The 20,219-nt window shown below is 33.9% G+C and overlaps 1 protein-coding gene across 21 annotated transcripts in view; it reads left to right on the plus strand.

The window, feature by feature from the left end:
* The window catches only part of IKZF2 (IKAROS family zinc finger 2), a 147,114-nt gene that overhangs the window by 83,285 nt on the left and 43,610 nt on the right, over positions 1-20,219 (plus strand). For 17 of the 21 annotated variants that reach the window (XM_036237523.1, XM_036237526.1, XM_036237522.1 and 14 more), the window contains 2 exons: positions 4,577-4,843; positions 11,031-11,198. In XM_036237523.1, coding sequence (XP_036093416.1) covers positions 4,577-4,843; positions 11,031-11,198 — 435 coding nt within the window. The remainder of the gene's footprint in view (positions 1-4,576; positions 4,844-11,030; positions 11,199-20,219) is intronic. The other 4 variants (XM_036237531.1, XM_036237528.1, XM_036237535.1 and 1 more) reach the window with 1 other exon arrangement.

Genomic DNA, 20,219 nt, shown 5'->3' on the forward strand with positions numbered 1-20,219 from the left:
TATTATAAGTATGAAGTCTTTGAGTGTAATTTCAAAGAAACTTTGAAATTGAAAATTGTTTGGCTTGAGAGTAACCTATAGTAAGATCTCCTAAGTCTCTACTTTATAGTGTTGCTGTGATCATTTGTAAACAGAAGTGATTAAACTACATGTTTTTATTAGCATCTGTAAGGTATATGATAATAAGAATATAATTTAAAGCATGAAAAAAGGGGGAGAAACCTTTCATTCATAAACATATTTTCACTATGAAGCAATTTTTTTGCGTGAATACGTATGTTGAACTTTATATCCTGAAACATATTTAAAGCTTTTTCTATGTTAATCATAAAAGTTTTTTCTATTAACTATTATTATCCTTTCCATGTGTTTATAAATCTCTGAGTCTACTAAAAAAAGTCAATACAACTTTTTCTTGATCATTAATCCTGGGAAGTGTGACTTTTCTTTGTTTTAAACTATAAAACACATCTCCTTTAACCTAAGAAAAAAGACACCTATCTTAAACATCTTTATTTTATTCATTGAAAATATTCAAATATCTACATACTGTAGAGAACAAATCAGTCAATTTATTAAAATCTTATTTCATATCCCCTTTTCACTGCTAATAATTTTTTCTGACAGAATATAGTTTTTATTAAGCTGTTATTGCTTGTCAGTATGTAATAATGTTTGTAAATTCCCATAGATATTCCTGAATTTTATATTTTTCATTTCATATATTGCAAACAAGCTTAAAAAATAAATCTTAGTGTTGAGATTTGTAATAACAAGATTTCATGTCACTCACACTAACTAGTTCTCATCATTATAGAAATTAGCCTGTTTATGAAAATGTCTTCCTGTTTCCAAATTATAAAAGAAATACTATATAAAGAAGAGATAATATAATTTCAAAGATTTGATAACTAATGTACACAGTTATTATATAGTGAATAATAGTTATAATAGCTTTATATAGTATAACTACAAGTAATTATAATACAGCTTTTGTTATATAAATTGTAATTTAGAGTATACTTAAATTTACTAAGCACTTGAATTTAATCGTTGAGTTAAAATATTAGGTCCTCTACATTAATTAAAAACATCTTAAATAGTGAAAATAAACTGTAGGAGAATTTCTTTTATATTCTTTGAGTAGGGAAAATATTTTTCTATTTTACAGTTAAAATTTAAAGACTACATTGTTTTTGACCCTAGAATTTCAACATAATATTAGTGAGATGGGTTAAAAACTAATTAGGATGGGATTTTGTTTGTGCATAGTCCACCATATATATGCAAAATTTAATCTCTGATGTGTATGTATTAAAATATGTTGCAGTTTATTGATTTACTGTATTAGTACAGCTATAGTGTATACACTCATACTTGATAAATGTATAGTTCCTTAGGATATAATATTGTTAAAGATTATTATAATTTACTTTTTTTCTATTTCAGTTCTAGCAAATATATATTTTTTGATATTAATTTCAAGTATATTCTGTGGATAGAAAGTTATAAGTATAATGGTAATATCTGTTTTTCAAATGACATTTTTACCCATGTTTGATATTTTGATGTTCATATTATAGTATTTTCACTATGGAAAATATGATAATTTAACATCAAGTCAAATTCTCATAATTCTGTGCTATTTAGAAATTTAAGAGGCCCATAGTTTGACTCAAAAACTACTCCTTTAGACATATATTTCTTCAGTTCCTGAAATGGAATACTGGTCGACTTTTTATTTATTAAATATACCTTACCTGATGCTGTCTAGTTCAGAGATATAAATGATCGCATTGCTGTAAAATTTGTTATCTTTAGTACATTACTTAAAATAAATGTATGAGGCAATTTGCCCATAGGTTGGTATATGAAGTAATGCTACATAAAGTCATACTTTTCATTTGTTTTCTTAATTTTTTCTTTAAATGACAATTATGAGTGAAATATCAGATTACATGTGGTAACCAAATAGTATTTTATCTTGATTAGAAAAAACTTCCCAGAAGAAAAATATTATGGAAGAATATTTTTGGAGTAAGGAAAAAACCGTCGAAGCAAGATACAGAATAAAAAAATTCAAAATGTATAATAAGCATGCATGCCAAAAAATACCCTTGAGTAAAAAAGTGAACCAAAATATTTTCAAAACATATCAAGCATAGGGCTAAATTCCTTAGTATACAAGCATTTAAATTCAGTGAGAAAAGACTAACAATCTAGAAAAATGGGCAAAAAAACCTTTGGTAGTTTGCCAAAAAAAAAAAAAAAAACTTTAAACATAGAAACAGATGCACAGCATAACTTGTAGTTTAAAAAATGCAGATTAAAAACTAGAGTAAGATACCAATTATTATCTATTAGATTGACAGTTCTATGCTATGATACACAATGTCTGTAATAGCAACAAATAAGAAATGTTAAATATCTTGATAGAACCTGGATGACTAAATTACAGTACATTCGTAAAATGGAATTTGTGCACGTATTAAAAATAACAATGCAGGTTTCTGTGTACTAATGTGGAAAATATTAAACAGGTATTGTTAAATGAACAAAGCAAAGTTAAAATCAGGTGAATCATACAGTCTCATTTGTGTAAAATGACCATGTGTACACACGTACATGTAAATACTGAAAATTGATTTAGAAAATGAGATAATGGTTGCATTTGAGACCAGAACTGAGGGATGGCTAACTTTAGGTTGAAAAGGATTTTTTTTATTTTTTATCCTTCAAGTCAATTAATTTTTTACTATGTTCATGGATTCTTTAAACAGATAAAACAAGTTGAAAGAAAGAAAATTCTTAAAATACCTTACTGCCACAAATTTCTTGACTTCGTTGGGGATATTAAGATGGGTAAAATATTGTCCCAACTTGTCCAAAAATCAGTAAAGCAGTACTGATTTCTAAATAGGGTAAAAGAGATGGAGCCTGGAAGGCTATATATCCCTTTTAGATCTCAGAGTAGTTTACATACTATAAGTTAATTGGTCTCCACAAAAACCTTATAGAAAAGAGCACTGTATGTCCAGAGAAAAATAATAGCTAAACCCATTTTCTCTATTTACTGATTCAGTGCTCTCATCAGCCCTAGGAAGTGAGTACCATTTTAATAGAGTGTATAGAGAACCTAAGTAACTTGCAGAAGGTGACGCTGCTTGTTCTCAGTGCCATGGCTAGCATTCAAATCTAGGCAGTGCAGTTACAGGATCCTCACTCTTAATTGCAAAACTCTTCTGCTCCAACTTTATTATGTATTCTGAATTCATCTCCACTTTGCAAATCAAAGACATAAGACTCAGAGGTTAAATAATTAGTTGACGATTTTACTGCTAGTAAACGTCTAAACCAGTAAGCACCAGAATGATGTTCTTTCTAAATCCAATGATCTCATTGTACCACCCTGCCTCTGGCTGATAGGGGAGTTCCAAGGAGGCAACAGGGGAAGAGCCATTTTGATAGAACTAACTGTCATAGTACTAATGACAAGTCACAGAATGTGTGGTTTCTCTAAGAAAACAATTACAGTAAAAAGAACTTCCTTTATATGAAAATATTTCCTCTGTTCAAGTAATACCAAATAATCTGTTTTGCTCAGTAACTTTGATATGATTTCTTAAGAAATATTCAGGAAAAAACTGGTATTCATTTAAGACTTGCTTCTGCTTTGTGAAAAGACTCTGTCAGCAATCCAGAATGAGGGCTGTGCTAACAAAATTCCAACTTTTCTGTGGGATGATCCAAAAACAGCAAACAGAAGGCATTAAATTTCTTTACAGTCACAAGTGCATGCACGCACGATACGCCATTCCTGTCATTCACTGCTTTTTGTGTGTACATTTTAAAGGTGGAATACTTTGATTTGCAGACTAATATGTTCCATGGAGAACTTTTTTCACATAGGAAAAAAAAAAAAAACAGAATAGCTTAAGAGCATGTGAGGTCTGTGTACTCTGCCCTACATTTATACAGCTCTTAACTGAATGTATGTGTTTAGTCTGATTTTAGGATATTTGCTTTGACGGCATAGCTTCAAATGTCTAAGACATTTGCTGGATTAAGATCTCGAGTTGTTTCTCTTGCTCAGTTCAGAAGCAGGTTTACACAAGTACTCTGCCAAGAGTGTGTGTGTGTGTGTGTGTGTGTGTGTTTGTGTGTGTAATGACTGTTAAATTAAGAAGAGGTATGGCTCAGTGGATTAAGCAGTATCTAATCTTATCTTTTCCGTAGTCCTACCTCAGTCTCAGGAGCCTTGGTGACAGACTCGAAAGCCAATATAAGAATTATTTAGAGACTTGCTTTAAAAGGATATAAGTGGGTTAAAGAAATAAATGTGTGCAGAAATAAAGTGTCAGTCTGTTTACCTAGAGCTTTCCTGAGCCATCTCCACTTTCATGCCAAAGCTTCACTAAGATATCATAGAGTATATGTTAGTGTTGCACTGGTGACTGGCTGTATTCGACTTAATACAGCATTCCTGACTGTGTTAATAGAATGATAGTGGGTAGAAGAGAGATGTAAGTGACAACATGTAACATGCATTTAAAATGTCATCTTTTTTAAATTACAGCAAATTCAGTAAAGCTAGAAATGCAGAGTGATGAAGAGTGTGACAGGAAACCCCTGAGCCGAGAAGACGAGATCAGGGGCCATGATGAGGGTAGCAGCCTAGAAGAACCCCTAATTGAGAGCAGCGAGGTGGCTGACAACAGGAAAGTCCAGGACCTTCAAGGCGAGGGAGGAATCCGGCTTCCGAATGGTAAACTGAAATGTGACGTCTGTGGCATGGTTTGCATTGGGCCCAATGTGCTTATGGTACATAAAAGGAGTCATACTGGTAAGCAGCTGAAAGAATAACCTGATGACTGCCTGTGACAACTGATGTTGATATTACCTGACATCTATTCTCTTTCCTTTTTATTCAGGGGTGGCAATGGTGAAACTACCTTTTCAGAATTCTGCTAGTATTGGATTGCTGAAAAGCAGAGAGTAGCCTGGGTCTTGACTTCCAGCCTTCAAATCTGAATAGCATATCAGAAAAGAAGTTTGGGATTCAGTTTCCACAGTTCTTAATATAGCAATAATATGATAAGGGTTCAAAAGGTATAGGAGAATTTCATTGTGTAACTTAATCTTTTTGTATTTCTATACATATTTTACCATACCCATGGGCAGGTAATGCAGTTTGCTAGCTAAGAGTTTATACTATAAAATGGTACTCATGCATTTATATAGGGGTGGATCATTTTCACCTTATCTAGTTCACTTATTGGAATACAATTTCCAGTCACTTTCTGCCTACTACATGTCTCTGTAGTACGCAGATACTTATTTTCCCTAGTTCGATAATTTTACCAACTTCCTGGCAAGGAAGTTTGTAGTGTGAGATATTACAGAGGGTGGTGGGTATGCAGGTAGGAATCTGTAATTGTGAAATAGGGCAAGGAAAGAGACCTCAGTTTTATTTATTATGTACTTTTAAACATTTGAGTAATGTAAAAAAAAAAATAGCCAAAGGACAAGGCCTTATTTAAATCTCTCCAAGTCATTGGGAGCATGGGGGGTTGGAGACAGAAATGTGATTGTGGCAGATTGTTGACTCTTAAAAAAAGTTTCAAGTTTATATGAAAATTGATTTAAAGATAATGATCACTTTAACAATAATGCAAGGTACTAATAACTAATACATTCAGAGTTTTAAAATATAATACTCTTTGGAAAAGAGATTAATTATAGTAAAAAATTGATTTAAAAGATTGATTTCTAAATGATCAATAATAAGTCAGTGCTTAAACATGAGAGATACAAGGTACATTGAAGTGTTTTTTCATCCAGACTTCTCACTTACACATGAAGAAACTGAAGCCCAAAATAGTCAAGTGATTTATCCATATCCCTTATTAAGTTAAGGGCATGTGAGACTAGAATCAAGGTTTTGTGATACTCAGAGTGGTCTTGTGCAAATATACTGTGCTTGGTATATCAATATACCTACATTTTTTGATGAGGTATTACTATAAGGCTGACAACTTAAAACATTATAGTGATAAGTTATATATTAAAATCAGTGTTATTTTAGTCAAAATCATCAACTTTAGAGCTTATACCCTTATTCTAACCATACAGTCATTTTTAGTTTTTGTTTTGTTTTGAAATTTCTTTTTAAATAACATATTTTAAAAATGTGTTTATTTTAAAATTTTAGAGTAATATTTGTATTACTAGTGCAAATCCTTTTTTTTTATTTTTTGCTTTAATTATAAAAATGTCTCATGGAAAAGTAAAAAATCAAGTATGGATACCATATTTGATAAAAAAGGAAAAGTATTAAATAAAATAAGGAGTCTACTTTTCTTCTATACTCATGAAATAATTCTAACTACAGTTCTAAAAGAAGAGTTCCATAAAATTATGATGTATTCATTATCTCATAGTGAATATATTGAGGAAGATAACACTCAATCACATGTCTAACTTCTCCCATCTAGCAACATACAAACTAAAAAAAAATTAGTCTAAAGACTTTTCAGTTCAATTATATACAATGTTCTCTTTAAGGCCAAAAAGTATACTACAATCAATTTTTGTAAGACTTCTAATAAACCTTTTATGGTCTGAAAAGTAAGAAAATTCAAAGAACCTGAGTATGCTCTCTTGATAATTTAGGCTAATGTTTTACTATCTGAAGTGATTTTCATAAGGATTGTTAGTTTGTAAACACAGTAATAATTACATACCTACTCTACTGTCCATTTACTATTTACTACTGTAGTAGAGTTGAATTGTCTTGATTCAAAAATCATCTAATTGTCTCACCAGTTATTTTTAGTTAGTATAAAAGGCACTGTCTTAAATCCTTATAAAGCCATTGGGAAACCTGTTTCCTTTTTTAGCTCATAGAATATGTAATATAGAATTGATAGTGAAAAAGGATACACAACCACCCAATTCATTAAAATGACAGAGTATCAGGTTTAATTCACTTCTTTCTCTTTCATACTCTACTAAAGAGCCAATTCCAGTGTTTTATTAATGGCTTAGTGTTATTTCTTTGATATTGCAAGTTTAGTAGGTAATCAGGTAATATTGTCATCGGATACTCCAGACATTCTTCACTGGGAATACAGGTAGAGTAGAGTAGGGGGGTAGTAAGTCAATTCAAGCATAAACATGAATTGATACAAACATTATAAATAGAGATCATCCTTAACATTGCCCCTTTTTGGGGAAGAGTACTCTCATCTTTGTAACTTCAAGTTTTCAGTACAATATTTTGTACATTGCAGCTTTGTGGATCCATTCTTTTGCTCTAAGGCCCTCTCTAGAGGCGCTTGGGTTTTTTCATATTCATAGGTGGTGGTTCCATCCAGGAACACCTTCTGTCTTTGATTCACCAAAGCAAGTTGATGCATATACACTTGCATTTCAATTTAAAGACAGATCTAGAAATACGTGTTTATGAAAGTCTATAAAATATTGAAATAGAATTTAATTATTCCGTAAGAATAATAGATAACTTCATCCAGTGAATAAGTAAATGGTCCTTGAGAAGATTAGTAGATTGATTAAAAAAACAAAACAAAACAAAAACAATGAGAATGAACATTAAGGCTAGCATGGCTGCATCTTAATGTTTTCCTGGATTGAGAGTTGTGAATCCAGACTTTTGTGCCTATCCACAGGAGGATCAGTTTTCCCAGATACAGTAGTCTACTTGGAGTTTTTGAATTGGATTACTCTGTAATATCACTAATATGTTTAGAAAATCTGTGGGATTTTCCTGAGATTTGCTCTATTTACATCTCGAGAAGAACATGATTAATTTTTTTTCAAATAAAGTTAAAACTGCTAGAAAAGGACCAGTTGATACAGTCTGTTTATTAAAGAAAATACAAATTATAAAAAAGAAATAATTGAGATGTGTTGTTTCAAATTACATAGGCAATATAGGTTGTTGACTGAACATTTTACTTAATTATCAGATCATTTTACACATATTTTTATAATGCTAGGCCAGGAAAATGCCAAAACATTTATTGAAAGGATTGCTCACATTTTACAGGGATGGTGTTTTAGAAAATAATTAGTCAAGCCACTTATTTTTGATTTATTATTAAACAGATTAAGATACGACTCTTCTGTTTGGATTATCCTAGGAATATAACAATGTATACTAAAAAAAAAAAAATAGTCCCATAAGTTAAACTCTGTTTTTCATCCTTGTCTCTCGCAGTGATGTCATTGAGAATTTTCACTGTAATTCCAACTAGATTTAGTGTGGAACACACGCAAAAAAACTAGAATTGTTGAAATAATTATCATTATGTAATCAAGACATTAAGAGTAGTTAAGCATAATCAGCCCAAAATGAGTAAAACCGAAGAATTAGTATCCAAGAATTAAAAAATCAAGATTTAATTCATATAAAGCCAATCAGTACATCTCAAAGATTTATCTGATTGAAATTAAAGTAAATTATTAACATTGCCTCTTCTTTCTTATCCAGAATGGGAGCATGACCTTTCACCTTCATCATGCCTCTTTCTTTACTTCCCGTAGCCTTGGGAACATAGCAAATGCCTCCATTCTAGGACTTATACACTCAGCAACACAGCAATATTTCCTGATATACCTAGACCCATTTTCATTTCTCCTACTCTTTTAAGGATGATTATATCCATTCAGTAGCAGTTCTTAAAAAATATTTGAAGTTATCTGGAATATTTTGTAAATGTAAAAACTAAATTACCCTGTCATTAATCTCATAAAACTCAACAAGATGATTTTTAAAATTATTTCTAAAAGACTTGTCCTTACATATTTTCTTTTTTAGATTAGCATTATTTAGAATGATGAGTATAGCTCTCTAAATTAGAGATTTTAAAATATTTGAATTGTAGGAGGCTTAAAGAAAATATAATTAATATGCTACTGGAGTACTTTTCAGAGGCAAACATGATTTCAAATGTTTTTGTTCACCACCCTAGTTTAATTCATTATAAAGTTATTGCATACTATTTTATTACTTGCCTGGGAAACCCTGCATAGACAGATTTGAAAAGCAAAATATTTGGAGTTAAATTTATAATTTACATTTCTATTTTCATACTCTCTAAAAAGTTAATTTCATGAAGAAAGTGTCTCCTGTCTTTTTTATTACTAATTCCATAGCAGATGTGGGTCATAGAAAATCCTGGTTTTAAAAAGTTATAGACTGCTATCCCACTGAAAAAATGTCAAAGAATTAAATTTTGGATTTGTGTGCATGTGTGTATGTGTGAATGTGTGTATGTGTAAAATGAAAAAGGTTTACCAAAATTAGATTTATTTTAAAATGTCAACTATTTTGTAAGACTTCATATGAGAGGTTTTAGGTAAAGTATTTCTCTTTTAAGCTGTACTTAGTGTTGATTTAATTTGTCAGTTTTACCAAATGAATCAAAAAAGTTAGTTAAGCTAAAATTTAAGGTAACTTTGCATGATGGATAATTTTTTTCAACCTACCCATCAGTATAGGACTTTTTGTAAACTTAGCTCATAAGATCTACAGATTTCTTACGAAAAAAACCTTGACCATTACTGCGCATACACAGATTACACTTTTTTGGTATGTGTCTTGTCTCGGTACGTTCCAAAATGAGCAAGTACTACATACCTGATGTATCTACTTTTCAGTTTCTTTAGAGGTTACAAATCTATATGATAGGATGTGCAGTGGCAGCTGATAGAAAGGGACCACGGTTTTCTTTTTTATGCTTCCTACCTTTCTATAATAAAAAGAATCACTGAATTTTTGTTATATTAAAGGTCCCCCCAAAATATTGAGATTTTATAATTCAATATTATTACTGCTTCAGTTAAAGATATAAAACATGATGATTCTGTTCAAAAAAAAATGTTTTAAACTATTAAAATTATTATCATCCAACCTCAAGTACAGAAGTGGTCCAGTTCAACCAAAAGGGGATTATTTTTTAATTTTATTTTTGTTCTAAACTTTGAGTTTTAAAATATTTATACTGTTTATATATTAATTTGTAATACATATCATGTCTATTTTTAGAGATAGACAAACTTACAGTAGTATTTTTTTCATGGTTTGATTAATGGTATCACTTTAATACACTTGCCATTTTACTGCTTCATCAACGACATGGTTTTGTTTGATGACATTGGTCATAGCCAGTTAATGACAAGAGACTGAACTGATAATTATGGCTTAAACAGTTTTATAGCAATAGGAGAAAAGATTCCTTTCAAACAAATGGTCTTTTTACAACAAAAAAAAGAGAATAGACAGGAAATGCCTGAAAGAATTATTTTCTTGAATTTTCCATGGTTATATAAGGAAATTTTGCCAAAGGTTTTACTGTTAGTGACTAGGAGAATTGAGAGACCTGAGCTATATTTGGATATTTTGTTGTAATGAGCATTGAACCTGGTTTGTTTACTGAACTTTTCAGTTCCCTGATAAGAATATCATCAGCTAAATGAGAGACTAAAGCTCCTTTTCTACTCAAAATTTATGTGATTTTTAAGAGAGCATGGTACAGTAAAGAGAGCAAGGTGCCAAACTGAGCAAGATTCAGTTATCAGCTCAAGAACTTATTAGCTCTGTGACTATAATCACACGCTTTGATACTTTAACTTCATTTTCTTCATTTGTAAACTGAAATTATAGATACCTGATTTGCAATGTCATTATGAGGACTGAAATATTATATGTAAAGTCAGTAAACTAATAGCCCCTAGTTGTTCAACCAGTTGTCAGTCCTGTCATTGTTATTCTTTTGAATCAATGACAGGAATCCCGAAAATTTATATGAAGAGGGGAAATGACACTTGATCTAAAGTCTGAGACTTTGTATTAGCAGATCAAATTCTAGGAAGATAAAGGTTTAGGAAGACTCAGGAGGGAATGGATATCCTCAGCACAGAGAACTGGCTCTAGTTTACAGTGTATGGTGAATCAGCCACTTGCACATAACCTCTCTGAACTGTCTCACCTCTTTACCCTTCCACAGGTGAACGTCCCTTCCACTGTAACCAGTGTGGAGCTTCTTTTACTCAGAAGGGCAACCTTCTGAGACACATAAAGTTACACTCTGGAGAGAAGCCGTTCAAATGTCCTTTCTGTAGCTATGCCTGTAGAAGAAGGGATGCCCTCACAGGACACCTCAGGACCCACTCTGGTAAGTGTTACCAACTCGTTGAGAAGAAGGCTAAAATTTGAGAATTTGAGAGAATGCTACAGAATAATACACAGAAACTTAAAGCTTTAATATATAGCTAGGAACGAACTAGACAATCCTTTTATTTGTGTATATTGAATAACTGGTAAATCTTGTAGGATGCGTGTGGCTCTTTTAGACTTATAGATGTGGGAAAAAGGAGCAATGTCTACTGAAAACTGTCTTATTTCAAGCCACTGAAGTAAGGAAATAGCTGTTACATAAGTTTTCTGTTTTTTTTTTTAATGTAACAATTAGTACAGTAATTATGGTTAATTCCAGATAATGGGAAAATCTAGTGACATATCATAGTTACATACTGTGTTATTTTTTGACTGGTATAGTGCTCAGGCTAGTGCCTCAGTAGGAAATCAAATGTTGCTATTTTTAAACTTGAAAATATGCTTATTAGAAAATTGGCTATTAGAGTATTTTATATTTTATTTTAACACCATTTCTTTTTTTAACTCTCAAACTATGGTCATTTGATGATCTATGATACTTTTCTCTGCTTCCTAAATCATCATGAAAAATCTTGGAATAATTTTTTTAAAAATTGCTAGAATATAGTACATGAAAGAGAATGATTAGAAATCTGAATTAATCTCATTTGACTATTACATAAATTGCCATAACCAAGAAGTTAAAGGTGGAGAATTAATACAGAATACTCTCAAGCCAGTTTTATATGTTCCTGCTATTGATAATGACATATTAAAATTTTATTTTAATATGAAGATATGATAGAAGTGATATTTTCATCTACATTGAGAAATGGTATTACAGAGTGCTATAGATTTTGAGCTAATGCTTGTATTATCTTTCTTTATATTTTTTCCTGTTAAGCCTTAAGGCTTTAGTTTTTTTAACATTAGTATGATAACGAAAGATAGTTGTACATGAAATATGTAAAACTATTTTAGACATTAACTCAAATTTAGGGCAGTTACAAAAAAATGAAATTAACGTGAATGTTAAAACAAAATATTTTAAGTATATATTTTGCTTTCCTTCTTGACCGAATGTAATTCACTTATTTCCAACTATGACATTTTATATTTTATTTTGAAATTATGCTATAAAAATTACTTTAAAGTGATATTATAAAAATACTTTTTATTGGAAGTTATTTTTTAAGACGCGATAGTTATTTCTTAGGTAGCCATGTACTCTGGTTTATTAAAATATTATTGAGTTGACCAAAGATTATATAAAACACAGCTTTTCATTTGTTGCATGAAATTGAGGTAAAAATAACTTTGTCTATTTTATTTTTTATAAAATTATGTTGTTTTTAATATCATAGTTTACTGTATACATGTTTCTTTACTGGTGATTGCTATATTCTTGGGAAGTTCAATGCCTAGTGACACCTCTGGAAGGCATTTGATATTCATCTTGATTTTTGTTTCCTTGGTTTCCTTTCTGTTCTTTTAACAGATCTATCCCTCTGGGTGGTGTCTAACAAGACATCTTGGTTTTTGTGTTAGATCGAGCTTAGCAGCTACAATCAGCTTCTTTATGCAAATTAGGCGTGGCCCATCTAGGGGCACCTGGTTGGTAGGTAATGAAGTGAGGAGTGGGAAAAATCGTACTCCAAAAGTAGGCCATTCTCATTGGCTCTGGCCTGGCCAGAACCTCAACATTATTTACATGGTTCTACGTTAAAAAATTTGTGTAAATGAAGCGAAGCTATTTCTGTGAAACTGTATATTTGGTAAATATATTGCTACTTTGAGGTATAGACTTAAAAACATTGTCCTTATAACTACAGGCATGCTGATTTTGCAATTTGGTATATCAAGTCATGATTTTTGCAAATATATAAACAGTGTATTCAAACTGGCTAATTAAAGAGAGTAGTGGAGTGATGAGGAGAGAGCGTTGTCATCTAGCTACTGCAGCATCAAGGGATGATACCAATTCAGTCATCCTTCCAACTGGAATCTAAAATATTAGACATCACCTATGTTTTTCATAATAGATGGAACATAAAACAAAGCAGCTAAAATTCATGCTTCTCTAATTGGTCAGAAAGCTCAAATTAATCATTAGAACATTCTTCTTCTACTACCGATTCTCTTTCTTTTACCTTCTTGATAGCACCTGGACTTGACAATTTCTTTACCTGATGGGTGACCCAAACCTTAATTTCTATAATTCTGAGTATCTTGTGTTCCTGCCTTTTTGGATTACTGCAGGTTTTCAATAACCATGATTATTGGGCAAGAGTTTTTAAAGAAGTGTCCTGAGTTCCAAACATAGTTGTTCTTGCCCCCAAGTCATCTTGGTAATCTTGGAAAAATTACCAATCAATAGCCCACTTCTGTCCCTGTAGTTTAACAGCTTGAGCTGCCCGCAAAAGCCAGGGAGTACTCTCACCTTCCAATACAGCAGTACCGGGACTCTGATTCCTGGTGGAAATAGTCTTCCCCTAGGCACTGAGGTCTCCCGAACCCCCAATCCCAAGATTTCATTTCGGCACAGGAAGTAAAAATCCTTTAAATGAGTTACGTGATGTGTTTCTATTGTGGCCTCTCCTACCTTACTTCCTCTTTGTTCTCAGACTCATGCATTGATGCTGTGGAAGAGGTGGCTCTGGGCATATATTATATCCTGTAGACACACCCACTTGGCAACCATAACTGGACCATTCCACTAGCAAGCCATTTTACCACTCCATTTAGCTAGGTGATTCTGGATGATGGGACATGAGTATGACCAGTGAAATGTAGGTTTGAGTCCATTGCTATATTTCCTTTGCCATAAAATGAATTTACTGGTTGAGGGCACAATATTTTAAGAAATACCATGGTCATTGGTAAATCATTATGTTAAATCCATGTATTGAAGAGCTTGCAAAAGTATTGAAGGAGAAAGAGGTAAGCCTATGTTATGAATATCTATTACTTCCTATGAAGATAAATTTTTCTCTCCTTCATATTGGAAGGAGTCCAATGTAACCTGCCTGCCACCACTTGACTGGTTAATCACCCTGAGGAGCATTGCCATATCCGAGCCTCAGCATTAGGAAGCTGTGATGAACTCAGTAGCGGTAGTTGTGAAATCTGTCGTAGAGAGGAGATAGTCTATGTTGCTGAATCCATGCATACTTTCTATCCCATTGCCACTTCGTACACGGGCCACTCACTTGAGTAAGCATCAGAGTAGCTAGGTAAAGAATCTGACCAACATTCATAAAATACACTGATCGATTTGAGTCACCCATCAGGTAATCTTGCCCAGATTGTTAAGTGCCATCACACTTTGTACCAATTTCGAGAGGTACATTAACTCTCAATAACTCTCAATAACTCTCTCCCAAACCTTCTGTCACCAACCTTCCAGTCTTTATTTTTCCAAGTCCTTGACCATATAGGCATGCCATGTATCATTACCTCAGTCTCCCTCCTTTTATGCAAAGTGTGCAGTCTGAAATTCAGCTGGGGGGCGGATATCCTTCACCACTGAAGGGCCAGTCCCCTCAGTATGGTTAGCTCATTGGTCACAGATCTTACCAAATATCATTGAATCCATACACAAACTAGGTTCACACAGTTTCACCCTCCACTTATTGATCATTGAGAATACCCTGTAAGGCCATAGGTGTGGGTTGAGGAGAGATTGTGAAGCAGTAATAACAGGTATCAAGGATACCTGAGCTACGTCTTTGTGAAATGGACTTGGACTTCCCAAACCTGCATGGTTCCAGTTTCATTTAGCAACGAAATGCTTTTGTGAACATCTTTTTAAATGTTATGTTGAATGAGATAACATCTAGTTCATTTTGTGTCGTTTGGGCCACATATTCAGGTGGAGTCACACGGCCTAGTACTCAGTCTTAAATGGTGTAGCTTTGCAAATGGAGAATAAGTATTAGTAGAAGATGCATATCTTTACTCCAAAAAAGAGGTCTGCACTCTGCTGCTCCTATTGATAGAGCTGTTATATATCATCTTTGCCAGCCACAGACATTTCCAAATATCATTGCATTGCTTGATCTTAGAGCCAAAGGTGTAAGGCAGCTTTCTTCACTGCAGAGGCGTGCTGCAGATCCTTCTCTTGCTCCAGTCCTCTCTCAACACTGGCAGCCTTGTGGATCAGAGCAGCATACCCGATGTGGAATATCCCTCTTCCAAAATCCAAAGAGAGCACCACATTTGTGCCACCTTCTTCATGATGAATGGTGCAAGGTACAGCAATTTGTCATTTGCTATAGAGGATCAGTTTCAACCTGCCCAGACCACTCGGCCTATAACCTTTCAGCAATGTTGCAAGTCTCTGAACTTTTCATGGAGATGATCTCCTGTCCTCTAGTATATATCTTACTGAGGCATCTTAGGTATTTACTACTTCCTGCTCATCAAGTCCAATCAGTATAATACAAGGAATGTAATGTTCCAGCTTGATGTTCTGTGGGATGTCAAGATGAACAAGATTTCTTTGGACTATATTAGGACAAAGAGGAGAATTGACTTAACCTGAAGGTAAGATAGTGAAAGTATGCTGTTCCTGCAATATAAAGGCAAACTGCTTCTGATTATCTTCGTTGATAAGGAATTATTTTTAAAAGAAATTGTTAATAGCTTCATATTTGGTGTCAGGGGCTAAGTTAATATGATCCAGTAAAGATACTACAGCTAGAACAGCCATCTGCAGTTGGTATTATGATATGATTAAGTCTGCATTCATCTACAGAAACATCTAGGTCTGACATTAGCCGAACAAACAGTTAAATAGGAACGTAATAGGGATCACCAACATCTTTTAGTTTTAGTTTACCATCTTGGGAGAGACGATAGTTCTAGGGCTCTGCTCTTCAATATGGCAGCCACTAGCCACAGGAGGCTAGTAAGCACCTAAATGAAGTTAGTGCCACATGTCGAAATGATATTTTTGATTAAATAAAATACATTATTCAAATTTCACCTTTTAAAACTGTGGCTACTGAAAAATTTTAAATTTCACGTGACCTATATTCCATTGGATAGCACTGTTCTTGCATGGTTCAGGGAAGCAGTGTAAGGATTCTTCTCACTTCTAAATATATGTATTCCTATAACACTGTAAGATGGACTTGGGTAAAGTCTCCACATATATCTTGACCTCTATAAGCCCGCTCTTTGACCGCTGGGCCACAATGGCATTTTAGATTTCGGAGATTAATGTCAATTCAGAGCTTGTCTCATAGATCTGATAACCTCTGTAAGGACTTGGTTATTTTCCTTTTACTAATGCACATTCATCATTATGAATGGCTACAGGTGATTCTGGAATCTTTGGCCAGGTTTCAGGGCCCTTCCTGAAAGGGACTGAGTTTTCACCTGAAATTATGTGACTCTGGGTCTGTGAGTAGGTTTAGGTGTAGACAGTAGATAAGAGGTCCCACCATGGTGACAAAAATTGATTTTTTGCCCACAAGAGCTAAACTTTTTCTGCCTGTGTAAGTCAGTTAGCATATTGGTAATCTAACCATCTTTTTATTATTGGGGATTCCATAATGAATTAGCCATTACCATAGAACCCTATGGCACTAAACACTCTGATTATCATCCCGTTCCTATGGCTTATTAAGGTAATTGCATCTTCCTGAAATGTATTCCTACCACACAGCCTCTGCCACACTGAGATCCCATTATTTCATTTAAATCAGGGAGCCAAGGTCTATTTGCAACATCTGTTAATATTCTGTCCAGCCTACAGAAGACAGTTACCATAAAGCTTTTCAAGCTCAATGGTTCTTTCTTCACTAATGTAATTCTTGGGCGAAGGGAGTGTCCCACGGGCCCTTCCAGTGGTATGGCCAGGGGAAGGCTGAACAGGGTGATTCATAAGAGTTCCTTCCCAATATTCTTACTTACTTGAGCTTTTGGAATTCTTCCAATTTGGTCTGCCAAGAAAATTCTGGCATTTCAACTTTTTACTGTATAAGCCATCATTGAATCAAAGAGTCAATTAATCAGTCACTCCCACCTGCTCAAGGCAATATGTTAAATCCCAAATCCCAGATGAATGCATATATATTGGTAAATTTGTCCTGATCTATACTAGACCATCAACTTGGTATAAAACCCATAAAATCAATCCATTCTATTCCTTTACATGCTAACAGAACTAGCTGATACAAATCGGCAAAGTTTTTCAATTCTTGCAGTGTACATATAGGCTTTCACCTCCTGGATCAGGCCTTGGTTTTTGGCTATATTAAGATCTAACTTGTTATGAACCTGGAGACAACAAGAAGTAATAGGAACAAGTCCTGAAAAGAATTGCCATTCTCTGGGTGCCTGCCTCAGCTTAAGCAATTGAAAATCTTCTTACTATATGGGGAATGTTGGTTTCCTTAGATTAAAAGGTAGGGAGTGAGGAGGATTGTGTCTTCTGGTAAGGGTGTTTCAGGAATGTTTGGGAGTTCAGCATTCTGAACCTCCTCAGTATTTGGTCAAATAGTACCATCCTGTGTTTCACCCTTTCCCCGTCACTACTTCGTTACCAAGACAGTGGTACTAGTATTGCCCATTTAGTGTGGCAATTCCATAAGCCTCCAAATCAGATTCTGGAATTGGTCTTCAGCTTTATTTGCCCTGAGGCTTAAGGAAAGGCACTTTTAAAAAGCTTACTAAGAAACTTTCTGATATTTTACCTCTGCTCTGATTTGAGCATTCAAGGCCTTCAATTCGTTCTCTCTCTTTTGTATTCTTCTTAGGGGCATCAGAAGTAGTCATGTCACACTACAGTCTTCACACTGCACACCACCACTGTTCCTTTAGCAAGTGAAGGCCACAGCTCCTAAAGCCTTGCCTTGCATCTGCACTGCCTTCCATGCCACCACCAGTGATCATTTGAGTAATCATGCTCCAGCACATGCCTGAAATTGCCAGTATTCCATTAACCCCCTGGTAAGGAGGCCGTCCTGTTCTCTTCAAACATGAGCAACCCAGTGATAGAACGTCATTTTGATTGACTTAGGCCTTGGGCTACTCTTGCTACCCATAACTATCAATCAGGGTCCTGACAGGAAAGCAGCGAGACACTCAAATGGGGGGAAGTTTGGAGATCTCCAGGATGGTTAGGCGTAAAGGAATCCAACAAAAGATGGTTGAAGCACTCTGAGGCTAGCAATAGCAGAAGATAGTAGCAGCCCTATATGTGAAGAGGCAAGGGGATGGAGAGGTCATCGGCATGAAGAGAGGTAGGAGACGGTTTTGAACACTGACTTGCAGTGAGTGAATGTACACCTGCTAACCTGTGACTGAGGGATACACACCTTGACCTCACTCTTTCCACTCTCCAGTCTCTTGCCAATACCTCACGTTAACTGACCCTAAACAGAAGCCAGAGGACAAAGAAACCTATTGATGAAGCCAATAGAAATTAGCTTTATGCAGCAGTAGAGCAAAGAAGGGTGAAAATGGCTATAGAGGTGAAACAGAATCACAGAGTGAATACAATTTAAGAACTAGTGCTTAAAATAACTAGTATAGGGTATTTAGTGCAATGTAATGATTTAAATTCCAATTTCTGTTTTGTTTGTTTGTTTGTTTGTTTGTTTGTTTTTTTATCAATATTGTTATTAGTAGTAGAAAGTATTTTGCCCCATCCCCATACTCTTTGGGTAATGACTGTCCATTGTTTTCTTTTATTTAGTTTTTTTATGTAAAACCCTTATATCTGACATGAACAAAAACAGGTAGTTTATTGACTAATAGCATTAAGCCTAGTACCATGGGAAATTCTTTTAATAATAAAAGGTCTTTATATTTTAAAAATATAAAATAGACATTTAATCATTTCTCTTTTCATATAAGGTCAAGCCCTTTTCTTTTAGTGAGGAATCTAGTTTTGGAATTCTGTGTAATTTTCCTGGCCTGTATCACATTCATAATGCATCATCTCTACTTCCATTTTCAGTTTCTTTATGTCCTTTGTAATGCCATTAGATTTCTATTAAATTTTAAATATTTTTCTCACTAATTTTTATTATCTTTCCCCACCCTCCAATTCTTTACCTTTTTTTTTTTTTTAATCAACTCACTTTTGTTGCATATTTCCAAAGTGGTAAAAATATTTTTTTGTAGAAACAACTTCCTTTTGTACCTATTTCATTGGAATATAGATATTTGAATATTACAGTCATAATAACAGGTGCGGCTGGCAAAAATAGGTGAGGCTAGAGTCATAACTGACTTTTAGTGACTATCTAGTTCGACTGCTGGAAGTGTTTATGTGGGTATAGGAAAGAGGGGCCTATAATTACCAGGAATTCAGTGTTTCAGGTGACCCATCAGTTTGTTTTTCAAAGGGCAGTCATTCAAGAGAGCTTCTTGCTATTATAATTCCTATTTTACAGATAAGGAGACTGAGGCACTGAGAGGTCATGCAGGCAGAACCTGGATTCAAACTCCAGAATCTATACGTTATGCTATGGGATAAATAACAACTCAGTATGCCAATTCTATAAAATTTTAACTCTACTTAAGTTAGCTCAAATGATAAGGAATACTATCTGAAAGTCAAGAGGTTGACATCCAGGTTTTAGAATGGGCTCACTGCAAATGAGCTATGTTACTTCGAGTCACTTAATTTATCTTCAAATCTCCTCATACTACTAATATAATATGGTGCTTAGTACAGTGTGTTTTCTTTTCTCCTGGGACTTTGCTGCTGATCAGTTACTATGACCAACACTTTAAGAGCAAAAGAGTAGCCCCCACTCCCCACTTTTTTAATATTTTGCTGTAATTTAACTTTTAAAATAGATTTGCATGAAATGGAATAGGTTTTAAGTGGAGGTTTTCAGATGATCTTAACAGTACCAACATTACCTCTCTGCTACTGTCTGCTAACCTGATTCTAAGAGCCATCTTTGATATAGACAGTTTCTGATTTTTCACTTGTGATCTAGACATAATTTGTTCATTCAAAACACATTCCTTTTTAATAAATATTTTTGTAAAAGCTCCTTTTGTCTTGCTGAAAACC

The sequence above is a fragment of the Rousettus aegyptiacus genome, unplaced genomic scaffold (assembly GCF_014176215.1).
Source record: "Rousettus aegyptiacus isolate mRouAeg1 unplaced genomic scaffold, mRouAeg1.p scaffold_m13_p_2, whole genome shotgun sequence".
Lineage (NCBI taxonomy): Eukaryota > Metazoa > Chordata > Mammalia > Chiroptera > Pteropodidae > Rousettus > Rousettus aegyptiacus.